This window comes from Tachypleus tridentatus, chromosome 1 (genome assembly GCF_004210375.1).
Source record: "Tachypleus tridentatus isolate NWPU-2018 chromosome 1, ASM421037v1, whole genome shotgun sequence".
Classification (NCBI taxonomy): domain Eukaryota; kingdom Metazoa; phylum Arthropoda; class Merostomata; order Xiphosura; family Limulidae; genus Tachypleus; species Tachypleus tridentatus.
Window position 1 is genome coordinate 182,659,561 of NC_134825.1, and position 21,779 is coordinate 182,681,339.

A 21,779-nucleotide genomic window follows, 5' to 3' on the forward strand; every position below is an offset into this window, starting at 1 on the left:
TAATGAAGTAGTGTGTCTGCAGGACTAATCAGTTGTACTAAACATAATGAAGTAGTGTGTCTGCAGGACTAATCAGTTGTACTAAACATAATGAAGTAGTGTGTCTGCAGGACTAATCAGTTGTACTAAACATAATGAAGTAGTGTGTCTGTAAGACTAATCAGTTGTACTAAACATAATGAAGTAGTGTGTCTGTAAGACTAATCAGTTGTACTAAACATAATGAAGTAGTGTGTCTGTAAGACTAATCAGTTGTACTAAACATAATGAAGTAGTGTGTCTGTAAGACTAATCAGTTGTACTAAACATAATGAAGTAGTGTGTCTGTAAGACTAATCAGTTGTACTAAACATAATGAAGTAGTGTGTCTGTAAGACTAATCAGTTGTACTAAACATAATGAAGTAGTGTGTCTGCAGGACTAATCAGTTGTACTAAACATAATGAAGTAGTGTGTCTGCAGGACTAATCAGTTGTACTAAACATAATGAAGTAGTGTGTCTGTAAGACTATTCAGTTGTACTAAACATAATGAAGTAGTGTGTCTGTAAGACTAATCAGTTGTACTAAACATAATGAAGTAGTGTGTCTGTAAGACTAATCAGTTGTACAAAACATAATGAAGTAGTGTGTCTGTAGGACTAAACATTTGTACTAAACATAATGAAGTAGCATGTCTGTAGGACTAATCAGTTGTACTAAATATTATGAAGTAGTGTGTCTGTAGGACTAATCAGTTGTACTAAACATAATAAAGTAGTGTCTGTGGGACTAATCAGTTGTACAAAATGTAATGAAGTAGCATGTCTGTAGGACTAGTCATTTGTACTAAACATAATGAAGTAGCATGTCTGTAGGACTAGTCATTTGTACTAAACATAATGAAGTAGCATATCTGTAGGACTAATGATATGTACAAAACATAATGAAGTAGCATGTCTGTAGGACTAATCAGTTTTACTAAACGTAATGAAGTAGCATGTCTGTAGGACTAATGATATGTACAAAACATAATGAAGTAGCATGTCTGTAGGACTAATCAGTTGTACTAAACATAATGAAGTAGTGTCTGTAGGACTAATCAGTTGTACTAAACATAATGAAGTAGTGTGTCTGTAAGACTAATCAGTTGTACTAAACATAATGAAGTAGTGTGTCTGTAAGACTAATCAGTTGTACTAAACATAATGAAGTAGTGTGTCTGTAAGACTAATCAGTTGTACTAAACATAATGAAGTAGTGTGTCTGTAAGACTAATCAGTTGTACTAAACATAATGAAGTAGTGTGTCTGTAAGACTAATCAGTTGTACTAAACATAATGAAGTAGTGTGTCTGCAGGACTAATCAGTTGTACTAAACATAATGAAGTAGTGTGTCTGCAGGACTAATCAGTTGTACTAAACATAATGAAGTAGTGTGTCTGTAAGACTAATCAGTTGTACTAAACATAATGAAGTAGTGTGTCTGTAAGACTAATCAGTTGTACTAAACATAATGAAGTAGTGTGTCTGTAAGACTAATCAGTTGTACTAAACATAATGAAGTAGTGTGTCTGTAAGACTAATCAGTTGTACTAAACATAATGAAGTAGTGTGTCTGTAAGACTAATCAGTTGTACTAAACATAATGAAGTAGTGTGTCTGTAAGACTAATCAGTTGTACTAAACATAATGAAGTAGTGTGTCTGTAAGACTAATCAGTTGTACTAAACATAATGAAGTAGTGTGTCTGCAGGACTAATCAGTTGTACTAAACATAATGAAGTAGTGTGTCTGCAGGACTAATCAGTTGTACTAAACATAATGAAGTAGTGTGTCTGTAAGACTATTCAGTTGTACTAAACATAATGAAGTAGTGTGTCTGTAAGACTAATCAGTTGTACTAAACATAATGAAGTAGTGTGTCTGTAAGACTAATCAGTTGTACAAAACATAATGAAGTAGCGTGTCTGTAGGACTAAACATTTGTACTAAACATAATGAAGTAGCATGTCTGTAGGACTAATCAGTTGTACTAAATATTATGAAGTAGTGTGTCTGTAGGACTAATCAGTTGTACTAAACATAATAAAGTAGTGTCTGTGGGACTAATCAGTTGTACAAAATGTAATGAAGTAGCATGTCTGTAGGACTAGTCATTTGTACTAAACATAATGAAGTAGCATGTCTGTAGGACTAGTCATTTGTACTAAACATAATGAAGTAGCATATCTGTAGGACTAATGATATGTACAAAACATAATGAAGTAGCATGTCTGTAGGACTAATCAGTTTTACTAAACGTAATGAAGTAGCATGTCTGTAGGACTAATGATATGTACAAAACATAATGAAGTAGCATGTCTGTAGGACTAATCAGTTGTACTAAACATAATGAAGTAGTGTCTGTAGGACTAATCAGTTGTACTAAACATAATGAAGTAGCATGTCTGTAGGACTAATCAGTTGTACTAAACATAATGAAGTAGTGTCTGTAGGACTAATCAATTGTACAAAATGTAATGAAGTAGCATGTCTGTAGGACTAGTCATTTGTACTAAACATAATGAAGTAGTGTGTCTGTAGGACTAATGATATGTACAAAACATAATGAAGTAGTGTGTCTGTAAGACTAATCAGTTGTACTAAACATAATGAAGTAGTGTGTCTGTAGGACTAATGATATGTACAAAACATAATGAAGTAGCGTGTCTGTAGGACTAATGATATGTACTAAACATAATGAAGTAGTGTGTCTGTAGGACTAATGATATGTACAAAACATAATGAAGTAGTGTCTGTAAGACTAATGATATGTACAAAACATAATGAAGTAGTGTGTCTGTAAGACTAATGATATGTACTAAACATAATGAAGTAGTGTGTCTGTAGGACTAATCAGTTGTACAAAACATAATGAAGTAGCATGTCTGTAGGACTAATCAGTTGTACAAAACATAATGAAGTAGTGTGTCTGTAGGACTAATCAGTTGTACTAAACATAATGAAGTAGTGTGTCTGTAAGACTAATCAGTTGTACTAAACATAATGAAGTAGTGTGTCTGTAAGACTAATCAGTTGTACTAAACATAATGAAGTAGTGTGTCTGTAGGACTAATCAGTTGTACTAAACATAATGAAGTAGTGTGTCTGTAGGACTAATCAGTTGTACTAAACATAATGAAGTAGTGTGTCTGTAGGACTAATCAGTTGTACTAAACATAATGAAGTAGTGTGTCTGTAGGACTAAACAGTTGTACTAAACATAATGAAGTAGCGTGTCTGTAGGACTAATCAGTTGTACTAAACATAATGAAGTAGCATGTCTGTAGGACTAATCAGTTGTACTAAACATAATGAAGTAGCATGTCTGTAAGACTAATCAGTTGTACTAAACATAATGAAGTAGTGTGTCTGTAAGACTAATCAGTTGTACTAAACATAATGAAGTAGTGTGTCTGTAAGACTAATCAGTTGTACTAAACATAATGAAGTAGTGTGTCTGTAAGACTAATCAGTTGTACTAAACATAATGAAGTAGTGTGTCTGTAAGACTAATCAGTTGTACTAAACATAATGAAGTAGTGTGTCTGTAAGACTAATCAGTTGTACAAAACATAATGAAGTAGTGTGTCTGTAAGACTAATCAGTTGTACAAAACATAATGAAGTAGTGTGTCTGTAAGACTAATCAGTTGTACAAAACATAATGAAGTAGTGTGTCTGTAGGACTAATCAGTTGTACTAAACATAATGAAGTAGTGTGTCTGTAGGACTAATCAGTTGTACTAAACATAATGAAGTAGTGTGTCTGTAGGACTAATCAGTTGTACTAAACATAATGAAGTAGTGTGTCTGTAGGACTAAACATTTGTACTAAACATAATGAAGTAGCATGTCTGTAGGACTAATCAGTTGTACTAAACATAATGAAGTAGTGTGTCTGTAGGACTAAACATTTGTACTAAACATAATGAAGTAGCATGTCTGTAGGACTAATCAGTTGTACAAAACATAATGAAGCAGTGTGTCTGTAAGACTAATCAGTTGTACTAAACATAATGAAGTAGTGTGTCTGTAAAACTATTCAGTTGTACTAAACATAATGAAGTAGTGTGTCTGTAGGACTAAACATTTGTACTAAACATAATGAAGTAGCATGTCTGTAGGACTAATCAGTTGTACTAAACATAATGAAGTAGTGTGTCTGTAGGACTAATGATTTGTACTAAACATAATGAAGTAGTGTGTCTGTAGGACTAATGATTTGTACTAAACATAATGGAGTTGTGAATCTGAGTTTTTTAAAAGAAGTTTAAAACAAGGAAATTATTTTAAAATTTACTGTTTTTTTAATCACAGTGTTGGGTAGTTTTAGGTGCTATATGTGAAGATACATGAAAACTCAAGTTTGATTTCCAAACACACAACCTAAGAATGAAATTAATTTTAGTTGACAAAAGATTCTAGTTGATGGTTTGAATATATTTACCTGTAAGATATTCAGCTGTTTCTACAAAGTAAGTTAATCACAGTTTATAGTGTGATACTAAAGTAGTTGAGAATATTCATAGAATTGTGCATTAAATTTGAAAAGCCAACATATTTATGGTGTATTTACAAATTTATAGATCTCTTGTTTTATGTAGGTGACAATTGCATCAGTTTCTGATGAAGAACTGATAGGACTATTAGAGAGAATAAGGTCTTCCTACAATGGTAAAATCATCTATCTCCAAATTTGATGTAAAAATGGAAAAATAATGATAAAAATGACTGAAATTTTTAAATATTTTAAATAAGTATATAATAGTAGTTTCTTTTACCATCTTTCTTATGGTTTTGAAAACTGACAGACCTGATTTTCAGCTCTTTTCTGAAAATAGTTACTCAGTACTGTGAGTTTGTGTGTTCAACTAACGTCATTGTTTAGAAATGTTTACCTGATTGTTTATTCTATAAACCTTAAATATAAATACATACGCCTACATAACAATAACACAAGGCTTCGATGGGTTTATTGTCTTGAAACCTTGCATGTTTGATAGTAATTGCTGTGCACTGAATCTGAAAATAACCATTTTTATTCATCACATACAGATTTTTCACAAAATGTCGTATGTACTTTTACATAAGTGAAATTGGGTCAAATTTTGTTATACTTTACATGTTGATAACCACAGGCTGTAGATTTCTTATACCAATAGTGGCATGAGTCTTATCAACTGTTTGAAAACCCAAACTTAACAAGCATAATAATGAAAATGTTCCTTGTAGTAAATGAAATAATAATTTCATCGAAGTAAGAGTGTTTTTTCTTCATGGTTTTTTAAAAAAAGTTTTATATGATAGAAAGAAAACGAATATTATTTTTCAAATTTGTGTAATTAAATTATTGAAATTGGTTGTTAAAACCAAAACATTTTTTTATAAAGTTTAAATTTGTGCAGGCCTGTGTTACTGTTTTAAAATTTATTAGAAGATTTACTTTAAAATAAGAATACCAAATTAACCTAACTGTTTACCTTTTAAACTGTGAAATAAATAGAAAAAAAATTAAAACAGTTAGTACCAGCTAATACAAAACAAGATACATTCTTTGTACCTATTGGCTTTCAGTTTTTTCTAATTTGTTTTTAAATTGATTCAATTTTTATTTCAGCCAATATTATTTGAACCATAATTTTATTATGCAATAGTTTAAGATTTTTTTTTTACCTGATAATTTGTAGTATGTATATGTAGTTATAAGAATATTTAATTTAAATTAATATTTAAATATTCATATTAAATCATGGTATAAAGCTGTGAGTAATATTAAATGTGTGATTTGTTACTTTATTCAAATGATTACAAGGCATTACTGTTTTAATTAATTCTTTATACATATGATCTGGGTGGTTAGAAAGCTAGTTTTGATATCTGATACACTGTAGAACAATCCATGTAGTGTGTAGGTGAAAATTTTGTGAATGTACATAAGGGATCATGGTAAATGCATTCCACTGTGGTAAGTCATCATAACAGGAGAAGACCACTGGTAACATTAGTAAGTACAAGAGAGATGGGTTTAATTAGTGGAATTGTCACCTAGTGTTACTTTTAGAAACTACTAGAATGCATTTTACAGGTTACAAAATATTTGACTTGTATGTTTCACAATCTTGTCTAATGACATTGTAACCACTTTATATATGTATATATCCTCCAGTTTAATCAAAGCAGTTTAATGTGACTGAACAAGTATAGAAATCTTAGGCCTAAAGTGTTGTTAAACATTTTTGGATCACAATGAAATATGTTTCTGTATAAGAAATACTTAAGATAATGTACTTTGTATTTCTTAGTACAGTAAATACAAGTATAGCCGTCAGACTTATATGGAAGTATCATACGATCTGTAATTAACTTGATGGACTTTGTACATTGCATGTCCATCTGTTGAAACAGAGCTGGTGCCTCTGCCACAAAGTTGGTCGAAAGAAAGTGCAGTTTTTAAACAAGAACTCTTAAAACCAGAATACGGCCAAATGGCCTAAAACACTTAAAACAACAAGCTGCTATTATGGGGCTGTTGGAGTCTTGTGGACTAGTCGAAAACAACACGTGTTTTGTGGAATTTGGTGCAGGAAGAGGTAAAGACAAGCTTTGTTACATTAAATATTTTATTCTAGTTTTGAGGGGCACAGCTGTTATATTACACATGATTGTACGAGTTTTATTGAGTTATATAGGAATAATTCTAAAATATAGACTTCTAAAACGTAGCATGCTTTTGATGTTGAACAAGATGTATATTTTAAACATCAAATTACACAAATTAACTGAATAAAATTAAACGTTTTTATACCTTGTATCAATTGTACAACAAGTTCGTAAAGAGGAATCTGTGAACTTTTATTTCTTACATTAAAACTGTATTTAATTATGTGCTAGAGCAAACAGTTTATTTACTTTTATTGATTGCTGTCTGTTGTTAGGACAGCTGAGTTACTGGGCTGTTCAGGCAGTTCCAGACAAATCAACTTGCAGCTTCGTGTTAATTGATAAGGGTTCCCAACGACATAAGGTAAGAAGAATTAGGTTATGTATTTCTATCCTTGAAATTATTTACTTGTATATAAATACATACTTTACACTAAAATACAATGTTAGCCCAGAACTTTTCTTTCCACAAAATTTATATGTTGTTTGTAATTTAATGTTTCTTTTCCAATGTTCCATTTCAGAAACCAAGATAAATTCTCATCTGTTTTAGTACCAGTGCGAATGTGTTTTTGTACTACGAATAGTGAAAATAGTTTAGAGTGAGAATGTTTAGAAAAGCATTATTTTTGCTTGCTAGTGCAAGTACTTATTTTAATAGTCTTATATGATATTGTTAATTCATAACTTTTTAAAGTTTAATTTTTATGTGAGTGTTAAACTAATGGAGAGTTAGTTTGTGATAATCAGAGGAGAATGGGTTCTATCCCAGACCTGAGTTAGTTTCTTTCTGTTAGAGGTTCTATCCCAGACCTGAGTTAGTTTATTTCTGTTAGAGGTTCTATCCCAGACCTGAATTAGTTTATGTTAAAGGTTCTGTCCAAGACCTGAGTTATTTCATTTCAGTTAGGAGTTCTAGTCCAGGCCTAAGTTAGTTTATTTCTGTTATGGGTTGTATCCCAGATGTGTGTTAGTTTATTTCATTTGGGAGTTCTAGTCCAGGCCTAAGTTAGTTTATTTCTGTTATGGGTTGTATCCCAGATGTATGTTAGTTTATTTCAGTTGGGAGTTCTAGTCCAGGCCTAAGTTAGTTTTTTTTCTGGTAGGGGTTGTATCCCAGATGTGTGTTAGTTTATTTCAGTTTGGAGTTCTAGTCCAGGCTTAAGTTAGTTTATTTCTGTTATGGGTTGTATCCCAGACATGTGTTAGTTTATTTCAGTTTGGAGTTCTAGTCTAGGCCTAAGTTAGTTTTTTTTTCTGGTAGGGGTTGTATCCCAGATGTGTGTTAGTTTATTTCAGTTTGGAGTTCTAGTCCAGGCTTAAGTTAGTTTATTTCTGTTATGGGTTGTATCCCAGATGTGTGTTAGTTTATTTCAGTTAGGAGTTCTAGTCCAGGCCTAAGTTAGTTTATTTCTGTTATGGGTTGTATCCCAGATGTGTGTTAGTTTATTTCATTTGGGAGTTCTAGTCCAGGCCTAAGTTAGTTTATTTCTGTTATGGGTTGTATCCCAGATGTATGTTAGTTTATTTCAGTTGGGAGTTCTAGTCCAGTCCTAAGTTAGTTTATTTCTGTTATGGGTTGTATCCCAGATGTGTGTTAGTTTATTTCAGGTGGGGGTTTTAGTTCACATCAGAACTATTTTGATTTAATGGGTGTTTTAGCTAAGGGGAGGACTACTCTGGTTCTCAGGGTAGTGGTTCTTTCTATTTGATTTGATTACACTTTTGTTTATGTAATAATTGTAACTCTTGCATATAGACTGATCAAGTGGTTTAGCAATTCTTACAGTTTTTATACTCTTGTTACTAATGTTAGCTTGTGATTGGAACAAGTTACTTATTGACAATAAAATTAGTAACAAGTATAGGTAAGTAAATAAACAAAAATAAATTGTTCTTCTGGTTTTATTAGATACATTATTTCATCAGTTGGGGTCATTATAAATGACATTTTCAACTGTAAACATAATTATATCATATGGTGTGGCTAGCTTAGGAGATCTAAATTGAGCCTAAATAAATATATTAAGCATAAAAAATACACAAATTGTGTATAATAAAAGTGTAATAATAAACATTAAGGGTAATAAAATTAGATATCTTAATCTTAAACATTACTGTTAATAAAAGTGACATTAAAGAAAAAATACAGCTTAACTTACATTGTGGAACATGCACTAGCTTTTGGTTTCAAGTACTGTCGCAGATGTAACGTTTGTTGAATAACATTAGTATAATCGTGTATTAGCAGAACTGTACACAAACCTCCCTGAAATCATATCATAACCATGAATTTAGGTTTAAATAAAAGTATTTAAATTATATAATGTTATAAAGTCATACAGTGGCAATTTCACATGTGCTTCTAATGTTGACTTAGTAGCTACTACTTTTTTGTAAGATTTTTGTATTCAAACCTACCTTGTTCCTCTATTGTTTGACATATCTACATCATCATTGCTTGTTTCTTACTCATTCCATTCTTCTTTTAAACAAGCAATATTAATGAATGGCAGTTCCTATGAAGACATCAATTTTAACCTAGTGGATTGAATAATCTCCAAACACTGTATTACTTCTGAATTTGTCAAGTTAAGATGTAAAATTATGGTGCATGAGTCATCTAAGTAGCTTCAACTATAGGAGAGCTAACCCTACTAATGTCACAATCAGAATGATCAGCAGAACATGTGGCTGTTAGGCTACTCACCAGTTCTTTACTGTAGCAATGTGTTTTAGACAAACTGAAGGTCTTAATAGCTTTTGGAAACCTCAAAAACCAAAATTAAGTTTTTATAGAAGTTTCTTAGATTATTATCAGAATGATTTCAGAAGATGATGATAAATGTGTAATATGCATTAACTATTTCTTCCTCACCTATCTCTACATCGTAAACATTATTACAATACTTGTATTCATAATAATTACCATTATAAAATAACAATAACTGTATCCATAATAATTACCATTATAAAATAACAATAACTGTATCCATAATAATTACCATTATAAAATAACAATAACTGTATCCATAATAATTACCATTATTAAATAACAATAACTGTATCCATAATGATTACCATTATTAAATAACAATAACTGTATCCATAATAATTACCATTATTAAATAACAATACATGTATCCATAATAATTACCATTATAAAATAACAATAACTGTATCCATAATAATTACCATTATTAAATAACAATACATGTATCCATAATGATTACCATTATAAAATAACAATACATGTATCCATAATAATTACCATTATAAAATAACAATAACTGTATCCATAATAATTACCATTATAAAATAACAATACTTGTATCCATAATAATTACCATTATAAAATAACAATAATTGTATCCATAATAATTACCATTATTAAATAACAATAACTGTATCCATAATAATTACCATTATAAAATAACAATGCTTGTATCCATAATGATTACCATTATTAAATAACAACTGTATCCATAATGATTACCATTATTAAATAACAACTGTATCCATAATAATTACCATTATTAAATAACAATAACTGTATCCATAATAATTACCATTATTAAATAACAACTGTATCCATAATGATTACCATTATTAAATAACAGTAACTGTATCCATAATGATTACCATTATAAAATAATCCTACTTGTATCCATAATGATTACCATTATAAAATAATCCTACTTGTATCCCTGACTTCAATTTTATATAAAATAAGTATCAACTGACCATCAGTGTTATTTGATACACAAATGACCACCGTTGGATTTCCATGCCATAAATTCTATCTTGTTACAATAGTTATTCCAGCTTAAGAAATTATCAGAAAAGATTGTTAACATGTTTTGACTATCTTCACAACTTACACAAATTGTATATTAATGTCACAAGTTTAAAATAAGTAAACCAATGAGCTGTCACTTCTCCATCAGAGTTGTTTGCAATTCCTCAACACAGCCTGGAGGTTAATCATGTGTTGCTAAGCAACTTCTTAGAGCATCTTGGGTTTTCACAGGTTCTAGTCCAGTGAGCGTGCTTGCCATTGCTTTCAGCTATTACTTTATTCTTCCAGGAAGTGATAATCAGAGTTTACCATCTTTGAAGAGGAAGCTTTGATGACAGCATATGTATAGGTAAACACTAATGGTTGTTGAATAGTTTCCTTATGTGCTAGTACCACATGTGTAATTAAAGGCATTGGACCCTGGTCTCAGTCACTCTCCAGGTGTATACTGTGCCAACACAAATTTTGTATATTATTTATTCTTCAGGAAAGAAGGGCACACAGTGATCTTATGAAGCATCACAAGACTATTGGTTGATTGATAGACCCCTGGTTTCTTTGTATTGTTGTACATTTGGAGAAGACAAGCTATGTTTCAGTTAAGACAGTTTTATTTTGTTGTTAGGGTGACTTCGGTTACCATTGCCAATAATTAAGGCCAATATTTCAGAAGTTTAAGAGGGGGTTAATGATTTTCTTAAAAGTAAAAGTTGGAGTGCATCGAGAGTGTTGAAGTAACAAATAATAATTTGTTCATGTCATGTTATACATTGTAAAGCACAATCCATCTGTGATGTTCTCTCACGTATCATTTTACTATTCTACATATCAACTAGCTGTGACTGAACCACACCACTGTCCATCTGGTGTAAGGGCCAGTTTTTACAAAAATGAATGTTAATCAGTTGAGAAGCTGAGTTTTGAGTCCATATTATCAAGTCTTGGTCATCTTGTAGGGCTGGTGAAAGTAGGCTTTGTGTCCAGTCTCTGGTCTCTAAACATCCTGCTGACTTTACAGAAATGTTGTTTCAGTGTTTGTCATTTTTCATCATCATCCAATCAACTCATCTCTTTCAACGTCTTAATTAGTCACATCTGTTCACCCGCACTGCTGCTGTTCATGTTAATATTACACTGTGTTTCCTTCACTAATAAAGTCACTTCACTGGTTAATAACTGATATTACACAGTGTTTCCTTCACTAATAAAGTAACTTGACAAGTCCAACTGTTTTACATGAAAATGAACTCACAGGGATTCTGACATGAGTAAGTTATCTGTAGGTATGTCTTGCTAGAATATGTTTCTTTACTTCTTTGAAAAATGTAATTTCATTATTTCACACATTAACTCTACAAGTGAACTTGGAGGTTTTCTAAAAATTTGCCTCCGGCAGATATAATGCTGTTAAGGAAATATCATAGTTTGTTTTTTGTATTAAGATAAAATACTTTTTTAAAGAGGGTTATGAATTTGTAATATAATATGAGGTTGCTATTCAACTTAAGCGATATGCATTTTGTGATAATAATTCAAATGTTTTTAGATGTAAATTCTACATATAATTAAATTTTCAAATGTGACAGGTTCTAGTAATGTCAACCAAGAGTTTGCCACTTAATGAATTTAATGTTTTATAAATCATTTGGATGTATACCTGAACAGGAAACAAATTATACTTTTTTTTATTTTAATTGATAAATAATCTACCAAATATGTTTTATTTTTTGTCTATAATTTGTGTTTAATGTAATATTGTGGTAAAAATGTGTTTTCCACCAGTTTGAAAACAGACTGAAAGGTGAAAATGAACCTAGGATTGAGAGAATTAGAATCGACATTCAAGACCTTGTATTAGGTACGCAGTTCTAATTATTTATTTGTTCTAAACATAAAGCTGCATGACAAAGAAATTCATACTTCTGTCTCAGATACTTTGTTTTCAATTAGTTTTTTTTATAAAATGCAATTTTTATTTCCAGGTAAAGTTCCCTGGGTAGCTAATCATGAGGGAAGAATTGTTGGAATAAGTAAACATCTATGTGGAGCTGCTACAGGTGAAACAATATTACGTTAAGTGTTGGTTTTATAATGATAGGTTTATGTAATGTGTTCTTAACACTGTTTACAGATAATATTCTTGTTCAGTAACATTGACATTGTTTACAGAGAATGTTCTTGTTCAGTAACATTGACATTGTTTACAGAGAATGTTCTTGTTCAGTAACATTGACATTGTTTACAGAGAATGTTCTTGTTCAGTAACATTGACATTGTTTACAGAGAATGTTTTTGTTCAGTAACATTGACATTGTTTACAGAGAATGTTCTTGTTCAGTAACATCGACATTCTTTACTGAGAATGTTCTTGTTCACTAACATTGACATTGTTTACTGAGAATGTTCTTGTTCACTAACATTGACATTGTTTACTGAGAATGTTATTCTTCAGTAACATTGACATTGTTTACTAAGAATGTTCTTGTTCAGTAACATTGATATTGTTTACTGAGAATGTTCTTCTTCAGTAACATTGACATTGTTTACTGAGAATGTTCTTCTTCAGTAACATTGACATTGTTTACTGAGAATGTTCTTCTTCAGTAACATTGGCATTGTTTACAGAGAATGTTCTTGTTCAGTAACATTGACATTGTTTACAGAGAATGTTCTTGTTCAGTAACATTGACATTGTTTACAGAGAATGTTCTTGTTCAGTAACATTGACATTGTTTACAGAGAATGTTCTTGTTCAGTAACATCGACATTCTTTACTGAGAATGTTCTTGTTCACTAACATTGACATTGTTTACTGAGAATGTTCTTGTTCACTAACATTGACATTGTTTACTGAGAATGTTCTTGTTCACTAACATTGACATTGTTTACTGAGAATGTTCTTGTTCACTAACATTGACATTGTTTACTGAGAATGTTCTTGTTCACTAACATTGACATTGTTTACTGAGAATGTTATTCTTCAGTAACATTGACATTGTTTACTAAGAATGTTCTTGTTCAGTAACATTGATATTGTTTACTGAGAATGTTCTTCTTCAGTAACATTGACATTGTTTACTGAGAATGTTCTTGTTCAGTAACATTGACATTGTTTACTGAGAATGTTCTTGTTCAGTAACATTGACATTGTTTACTGAGAATGTTCTTCTTCAGTAACATTGACATTGTTTACTGAGAATGTTCTTCTTCAGTAACATTGACATTGTTTACTGAGAATGTTCTTCTTCAGTAACGTTGACATTGTTTAATGAGAATGTTCTTGTTCAGTAACATTGACATTGTTTAATGAGAATGTTCTTGTTCAGTAACATTGACATTGTTTAATGAGAATGTTCTTGTTCAGTAACATTGACATTGTTTACTGAGAATGTTCTTGTTCAGTAACATTGACATTGTTTAATGAGAATGTTCTTGTTCAGTAACATTGACATTGTTTACAGAGAATGTTCTTGTTCAGTAACATTGACATTGTTTACAGAGAATGTTCTTGTTCAGTAACATTGACATTGTTTACAGAGAATGTTTTTGTTCAGTAACATTGACATTGTTTACAGAGAATGTTCTTGTTCAGTAACATCGACATTCTTTACTGAGAATGTTCTTGTTCACTAACATTGACATTGTTTATTGAGAATGTTCTTGTTCACTAACATTGACATTGTTTACTGAGAATGTTATTCTTCAGTAACATTGACATTGTTTACTAAGAATGTTCTTGTTCAGTAACATTGATATTGTTTACTGAGAATGTTCTTCTTCAGTAACATTGACATTGTTTACTGAGAATGTTCTTCTTCAGTAACATTGACATTGTTTACTGAGAATGTTCTTCTTCAGTAACATTGACATTGTTTACTGAGAATGTTCTTCTTCAGTAACATTGACATTGTTTACTGAGAATGTTCTTCTTCAGTAACATTGACATTGTTTACTGAGAATGTTCTTCTTCAGTAACATTGACATTGTTTACTGGGAATGTTCTTGTTCAGTAACATTGACATTGTTTACAGAGAATGTTTTTGTTCAGTAACATTGACATTGTTTACAGAGAATGTTCTTGTTCAGTAACATCGACATTCTTTACTGAGAATGTTCTTGTTCACTAACATTGACATTGTTTATTGAGAATGTTCTTGTTCACTAACATTGACATTGTTTACTGAGAATGTTATTCTTCAGTAACATTGACATTGTTTACTAAGAATGTTCTTGTTCAGTAACATTGATATTGTTTACTGAGAATGTTCTTCTTCAGTAACATTGACATTGTTTACTGAGAATGTTCTTCTTCAGTAACATTGACATTGTTTACTGAGAATGTTCTTCTTCAGTAACATTGACATTGTTTACTGAGAATGTTCTTCTTCAGTAACATTGACATTGTTTACTGAGAATGTTCTTCTTCAGTAACATTGACATTGTTTACTGAGAATGTTCTTCTTCAGTAACATTGACATTGTTTACTGGGAATGTTCTTGTTCAGTAACATTGACATTGTTTACTTAGAATGTTCTTGTTCAGTAACATTGACATTGTTTACTTAGAATGTTCTTGTTCGGTAACATTGACATTGTTTACTGAGAATGTTCTTGTTCAGTAACATTGACATTGTTTACTTAGAATGTTCTTGTTCGGTAACATTGACATTGTTTACTGAGAATGTTCTTGTTCGGTGACATTGATATTGTTTACTGAGAATGTTCTTCTTCAGTAACATCGACATTGTTTACTGAGAATGTTCTTCTTCAGTAACATTGACATTGTTTACTGAGAATGTTCTTCTTCAGTAACATTGACATTGTTTACTGAGAATGTTCTTCTTCAGTAACATTGACATTGTTTACTGAGAATGTTCTTCTTCAGTAACATTGACATTGTTTACTGAGAATGTTCTTCTTCAGTAACATTGACATTGTTTACTGGGAATGTTCTTGTTCAGTAACATTGACATTGTTTACAGAGAATGTTTTTGTTCAGTAACATTGACATTGTTTACAGAGAATGTTCTTGTTCAGTAACATCGACATTCTTTACTGAGAATGTTCTTGTTCACTAACATTGACATTGTTTACTGAGAATGTTCTTGTTCACTAACATTGACATTGTTTACTGAGAATGTTATTCTTCAGTAACATTGACATTGTTTACTAAGAATGTTCTTGTTCAGTAACATTGACATTGTTTACTGAGAATGTTCTTGTTCAGTAACATTGACATTGTTTACTGAGAATGTTCTTGTTCAGTAACATTGACATTGTTTACTGAGAATGTTCTTGTTCAGTAACATTGACATTGTTTACTGAGAATGTTCTTGTTCAGTAACATTGACATTGTTTACTGAGAATGTTCTTGTTCAGTAACATTGACATTGTTTACTGAGAATGTTCTTGTTCAGTAACATTGACATTGTTTACTGAGAATGTTCTTGTTCAGTAACATTGACATTGTTTACTGAGAATGTTCTTGTTCAGTAACATTGACATTGTTTACTGAGAATGTTCTTGTTCAGTAACATTGACATTGTTTACTGAGAATGTTCTTGTTCAGTAACATTGACATTGTTTACTGAGAATGTTCTTGTTCAGTAACATTGACATTGTTTACTGAGAATGTTCTTGTTCAGTAACATTGACATTGTTTACTGAGAATGTTCTTGTTCAGTAACATTGACATTGTTTACTGAGAATGTTCTTGTTCAGTAACATTGACATTGTTTACTGAGAATGTTCTTGTTCAGTAACATTGATATTGTTTACTGAGAATGTTCTTCTTCAGTAACATTGACATTGTTTACTGAGAATGTTCTTCTTCAGTAACATTGACATTGTTTACTGAGAATGTACTTGTTCAATAACATTGACGTTGTTTACTGAGAATGTTCTTGTTCGGTGACATTGACATTGTTTACTGAGAATGTTCTTGTTCAGTAACATTGACATTGTTTAATGAGAATGTTCTTGTTCAGTAACATTGACATTGTTTACTGAGATTGTTCTTGTTCAGTAACATTGACATTGTTTACCGAGAATGTTCTTGTTCAGTGACATTGACATTGTTTACCGAGAATGTTCTTGTTCAGTGACATTGACATTGTTTACGAGAATGTTCTTGTTCAGTGACATTGACATTGTTTACCGAGAATGTTCTTGTTCAGTGACATTGACATTGTTTACGAGAATGTTCTTGTTCAGTGACATTGACATTGTTTACTGAGAATGTTCTTGTTCAGTGACATTGACATTGTTTACTGAGAATGTTCTTGTTCAGTGACATTGACATTGTTTACCGAGAATGTTCTTGTTCAGTGACATTGACATTGTTTACCGAGAATGTTCTTGTTCAGTGACATTGACATTGTTTACGAGAATGTTCTTGTTCAGTGACATTGACATTGTTTACCGAGAATGTTCTTGTTCAGTGACATTGACATTGTTTACGAGAATGTTCTTGTTCAGTGACATTGACATTGTTTACCGAGAATGTTCTTGTTCAGTGACATTGACATTGTTTACCGAGAATGTTCTTGTTCAGTGACATTGACATTGTTTACCGAGAATGTTCTTGTTCAGTGACATTGACATTGTTTACCGAGAATGTTCTTGTTCAGTGACATTGACATTGTTTACCGAGAATGTTCTTGTTCAGTGACATTGACATTGTTTACTTAGAATGTTCTTGTTCAGTGACATTGACATTGTTTACTTAGAATGTTCTTGTTCAGTAACATTGACATTGTTTACTTAGAATGTTCTTGTTCAGTAACATTGACATTGTTTACTTAGAATGTTCTTGTTCAGTAACATTGACATTGTTTACTTAGAATGTTCTTGTTCAGTAACATTGACATTGTTTACTTAGAATGTTCTTGTTCAGTAACATTGACATTGTTTACTTAGAATGTTCTTGTTCGGTAACATTGACATTGTTTACTGAGAATGTTCTTGTTCGGTGACATTGACATTGTTTACTGAGAATGTTCTTGTTCAGTAACATTGACATTGTTTACAGAGAATGTTCTTGTTCAGTAACATTGACATTGTTTACAGAGAATGTTCTTGTTCAGTAACATTGACATTGTTTACTGAGAATGTTCAGCAATATCGATACTTTTATTTGTAAAGTATTAAGTGTGAGACAAGATAAAACAATCATAATTAAGGTTGTAAGTGAATGTTACATGATATGTTCTGTCACTCCTACTACAAGATATACATATCATCTGACAGTGATATGATATATTACAAAATTAATGTTTGTTATGAATAAAGGAGACATTTGTTGATATAACTGTATTGTTACATATAACTTATCCTAAGTCACCAAGTATATTAAAAAATGTGGCAACTATTCTGGAATTGCTTGTTTTTTACTACAAAGGTTGTCTGTCTGTTGTGCCCATAAGTATCAAAATGTGGTTTCTAACCTTACAAACCTTCAGGCTTAGCTACTGGGGAACTTTCAGATTTAGAGAAAGCTATGTGTGGTAGAAATGAAGTCACCTATTTTGTTACAAAGATGATATTGACGGAGAATACTGTGGTATGAGGAAGTAGTGTTTACAGAGCCTGCTACAGACAAGAGTAGCCAGAATGGACGAATCTTTTGACTGGCATTATAACAAGACATCATTCTTCCATCTGGTTATGTGCATGACATCATCTACAGTACAAAGGTTAGCTTATCTCGGACAACACACGAACTGATTGCCGATGCAATAGCTTCTGTTATGTCTCACAGGCTGGCCAACATGTGGATGATAGCAAATGCCAACTGTATCTTGAGGACCATAAAGATAAAGAAAAAGAACTGTTAGGTGTGCCCTTTATGTACCACAAACCATAAGTTTGCTCACATTATTGTCTTGTTGTAGTCAAACGCATCATTTTTGGACATCGTGGGTAATAAGTAATTCTCATTTTACTTCAAGAGGGTTTCATGTTATCAAGAATGTGTTGATATTGTGTTCTTTCAGATCTTTCTCTACGTTGCCTTGTTGAAAACTGTTTTGATCAGAAGAATGGAAGTTTGAAACAATGGTATGAAAAGTTTTATTCAGAGATTATCGATGTAACTCCTGACTTCTTTCCACACCTTTCCTGTATCAAAACGTAATTTTGACCTATGCTTGTGAAGTATCAATGACCTAATACCTATTAATAAAATGTGAAATAGTTGAATAGTATTTATATGTTTTGTCCTAAAGACAAGACAAGCTGTAAGTTAAAGTTTCTTTAAATGTTCTTACAGAGTTTCAGTAGGATCATTTTGTGCTGTTTTAGATTATTGATAGAATGAAGTTCATCCATTTATTTATGACAGTGTGAACCAGTAACTGCTTTTTTGATTATTTTTTTTAAATAATTATTATGGTATAAATAACATTGTAGTTGTGACTAATACATTTTGACTTTTAATACATGGGAGAATCATGTTCACTTTGATAGATTGTTTAGGCAGAGTATTGGTGAAGAAACTTTGTAGAATGGGCGGCAACTGCCTGTTATGGAGACACATGTTTAGAGGCTGATGTTTTGAAAGTCTTCCACCTTTCGTTTTCAGGAAGACTTTCGAAACATTGCCATCTATTGTGTCTCCACACACAGTTCCCGTCCATTCTACAAAGTTTCCACCATGTTCACTGTTGTCAAAAGGAATATTTAACAGACAAGTTTCTTGGTGTGAAATATTTATTAATGCAATATTATCTGATGTGTATACCTGCACAAAGCTTTCAACTGCTAACCCTACAAACTATTACAGCACACTTAGCAACAGATTAGGCCAAGTCTCTCTTAACTACTGTAATGAGATCCCACTTTAATTATTAAAAGTGTTCCTATTTGATGACTACTGGTGATTTATTTTTTGGTGGATTAAAAGTAGTTTAAGAATAAACCATGATTTATAGACCCTTGTTTTTCGACTGACATATCCTTAATTTCCTAAATAATTAGAGTACTTTATATCTTCTCTTGCATTATATCAGTTGTCAACCATTTAGTAATGCTCAGTTATTAATGGAGACTTGAATTTTAGTTCCCACCCCTAGAATCAATCTACTGGGTGGCCCGTAAGTCCTTACCCATCCACATTGTGTCTAAACAACGTTATAATACTAATGATGAGTTGAAGGCAGCTGTTACCACAGCATTTGGAACAGTAACCCCTACTATGTTGAGTAAAATGTCTCGCAGAACATGGAGTCGCATAATATTATGCAGCGAGAATGAGGGACAGCACACAGATACACTGGATACATAAGATATATGGATGGGTAGTGACTTACAGGCCACCCTGTACATTATTAAAATTAATCCTGTTGCTGGTCTTGCTGGTTATTTTGGTTTCTTTGACATATATATTCTGAATACTGTGTTTCTATAGTTCTTTTGAAACTTCTGGTGGTGTTAATTGAAACAATTAATTAAACTTTATTCTAGTGTCGAAGGACTTGTTCTGGCTCCCTGCTGTCACCATCGTTGTTCATGGCAAAGCTATGTTGGTCAGTTGTTCCTTAAGTCGCATTCTTTCACACCACGAGACTTCCAACTCATGTGTGGTATTGCAAGTTGGGCAACTTGTGGTTCTTCACTACAAGGCAAGTTAATTATTTATACAAAACTATCAGTTTTCTGTGACTGTACATTTTTCTCATTCAAGAAAACTGTATTGTTGATAACATATTTGTAATATCTGTATTTTGTTTATCAACATTGAAAGCAAATTTAAAGGAATTTATTTGCTTCATAAAATTCTGTTTTTGAATAGCTTCTTTTGCCATAGTTAGATATAAAAAATTTTCTACTTCCTGAAATGTAATGTGTTTCAGTTAAAATGTTTTTTCCCTTGAATCTGCTTTTTACATTAAACCACTTTGGTTATTTTTAAACCAGGTTTTAATAGTTTTTTATTGTCTGTTATTAATTAAAATTTTCTAATAATATTCAACTTTTTTCAGCACATTATTATCAAATAATTACAGAGATTCCAACCATTATGATTAGAGCGTAATCATTACGATTTTGGTGTATACATTACGACTATACACTCATACAGACAAATATTACGACTTGTTGCAACTCCTAAATTATTATATGTTATATTGGCCTATACAATAAAGTGATAAATTGTTCCCCCAGGGCTTGAAAGGGGTGAAAAGAAAATTTCTAGTGAGATACAAATAAATTTTGATAATAAATAAAAGACATAGTCCAAATGGCTACTTGTGATAATCATGTTTGTGCTTGAAATAATAAAAAATATTTGTATCTTCGACATCTACCAATAGTTTGAGTGCAGTGCTTCTCCTACTGGGTATGTGGGGGAATCCATAGTTATGTCATCAGTGCTTGTCAGCCAATCAGCTCTCGTGTAGATTGAGTGCAGTGCTTCTCCTACTGGGTACGTGGAAGTATCTACAGTTATGTCATCAGTGCTTGTCAGCCAATCAGCGCTCGTGTAGATTGAGTGCAGTGCTTCTCCTACTGGGTACGTGGGGGAATCCACAGTTATGTCATCAGTGCTTGTCAGCCAATCAGCACTCGCGTAGTAGATGGGTATTTCTAGTTTTCACAAGATGGAAAAAAAAGAGGCCTCGTTCATCAGATTGTCTTGTTTCTGGCAAATCTAAAAGGACTAAAACTGTGAATCAAAAATTTAGGAAAGAGTATAGTGCAAAATATCCGGTCATTGCATGAAAAGACAGTGACAGTCATGTGTTTTGTACAGTTTGTCACATCGATTTTTCTGTGGCGCATGACAGGATAAACGATTGTTACAGACATACAAAAACAGCATCTCACCAACAAAAGGCTGAGGTGAAGACAAAAATGATGCAGATAACAACATTTATGAGTAAGAATTCAGAATATGAAACCATAAATGCAGAAGTGATGTTCACGCAATTTGTCATTGCTCATAATTTACCCCTAGCTGTAGCTGATCATGCAGGACATCTATTCAGAAAAATGTTCCCAGACTCTGATATAGTGAAAACATATTGCTGTGCTAGAACCAAAACTACAGCCATTGTACAAATGTTGGGTTGTGAAGATGACAAAATGATTTCAAGCGTACTTACTAACAGTGTTTACAGTTTAGCCACAGAGGGATCCACAGACATGGATGACTCAAAACTGTATCCAGTGGTTGTACAATATCTGTACGGGCTCTGTCTACAAATTATTATGCTCAGTCATTTGAAATAGTTGGCATCTCTGTAATTATTATCATATGTTCATATAATTGTTATATTCAGTATGAATTTCATCAGACATT

The 21,779-nt window shown here is 31.8% G+C and overlaps 3 protein-coding genes across 7 annotated transcripts in view; 2 read left to right on the top strand and 1 right to left on the bottom strand.

The window, feature by feature from the left end:
• The window catches only part of LOC143231869 (tRNA:m(4)X modification enzyme TRM13 homolog), a 25,787-nt gene extending 19,234 nt beyond the window's left edge, over positions 1 to 6,553 (top strand). For all 4 annotated transcript variants that reach the window (XM_076466644.1, XM_076466635.1, XM_076466631.1 and 1 more), the window contains exons 6-7: positions 4,627 to 4,696; positions 6,428 to 6,553. In XM_076466644.1, coding sequence (XP_076322759.1) covers positions 4,627 to 4,696; positions 6,428 to 6,516 — 159 coding nt within the window. In that variant the 3' untranslated portion in view covers positions 6,517 to 6,553. The remainder of the gene's footprint in view (positions 1 to 4,626; positions 4,697 to 6,427) is intronic.
• LOC143231917 (cytokine receptor-like) overlaps positions 1 to 21,779 on the bottom strand; it is a 259,166-nt gene that overhangs the window by 145,106 nt on the left and 92,281 nt on the right. The gene's annotated exons all lie outside the window — the stretch shown is intronic.
• Positions 6,518 to 21,764, top strand: LOC143233834 (tRNA:m(4)X modification enzyme TRM13 homolog). The gene is made up of 7 exons (XM_076470581.1): positions 6,518 to 6,612; positions 6,958 to 7,046; positions 12,264 to 12,339; positions 12,464 to 12,538; positions 18,475 to 18,538; positions 19,943 to 20,100; positions 21,760 to 21,764. Exons 1-7 carry the CDS (start codon positions 6,543 to 6,545, stop codon positions 21,762 to 21,764), a joined length of 537 nt encoding a protein of 178 aa, XP_076326696.1. The 5' UTR covers positions 6,518 to 6,542.

Excerpts from the sequence above, each read along its gene's own strand:
- LOC143233834 (XM_076470581.1), top strand. The coding sequence starts at position 6,543 with ATGGGGCTGTTGGAGTCTTGTGGACTAGTCGAAAACAACACGTGTTTT. Across the intron at positions 12,340-12,463 it reads CATTCAAGACCTTGTATTAG|GTAAAGTTCCCTGGGTAGCT; the intron begins GTACGCAGTTCT and ends TTTTATTTCCAG. Across the intron at positions 18,539-19,942 it reads AATGGAAGTTTGAAACAATG|TGTCGAAGGACTTGTTCTGG; the intron begins GTATGAAAAGTT and ends ACTTTATTCTAG.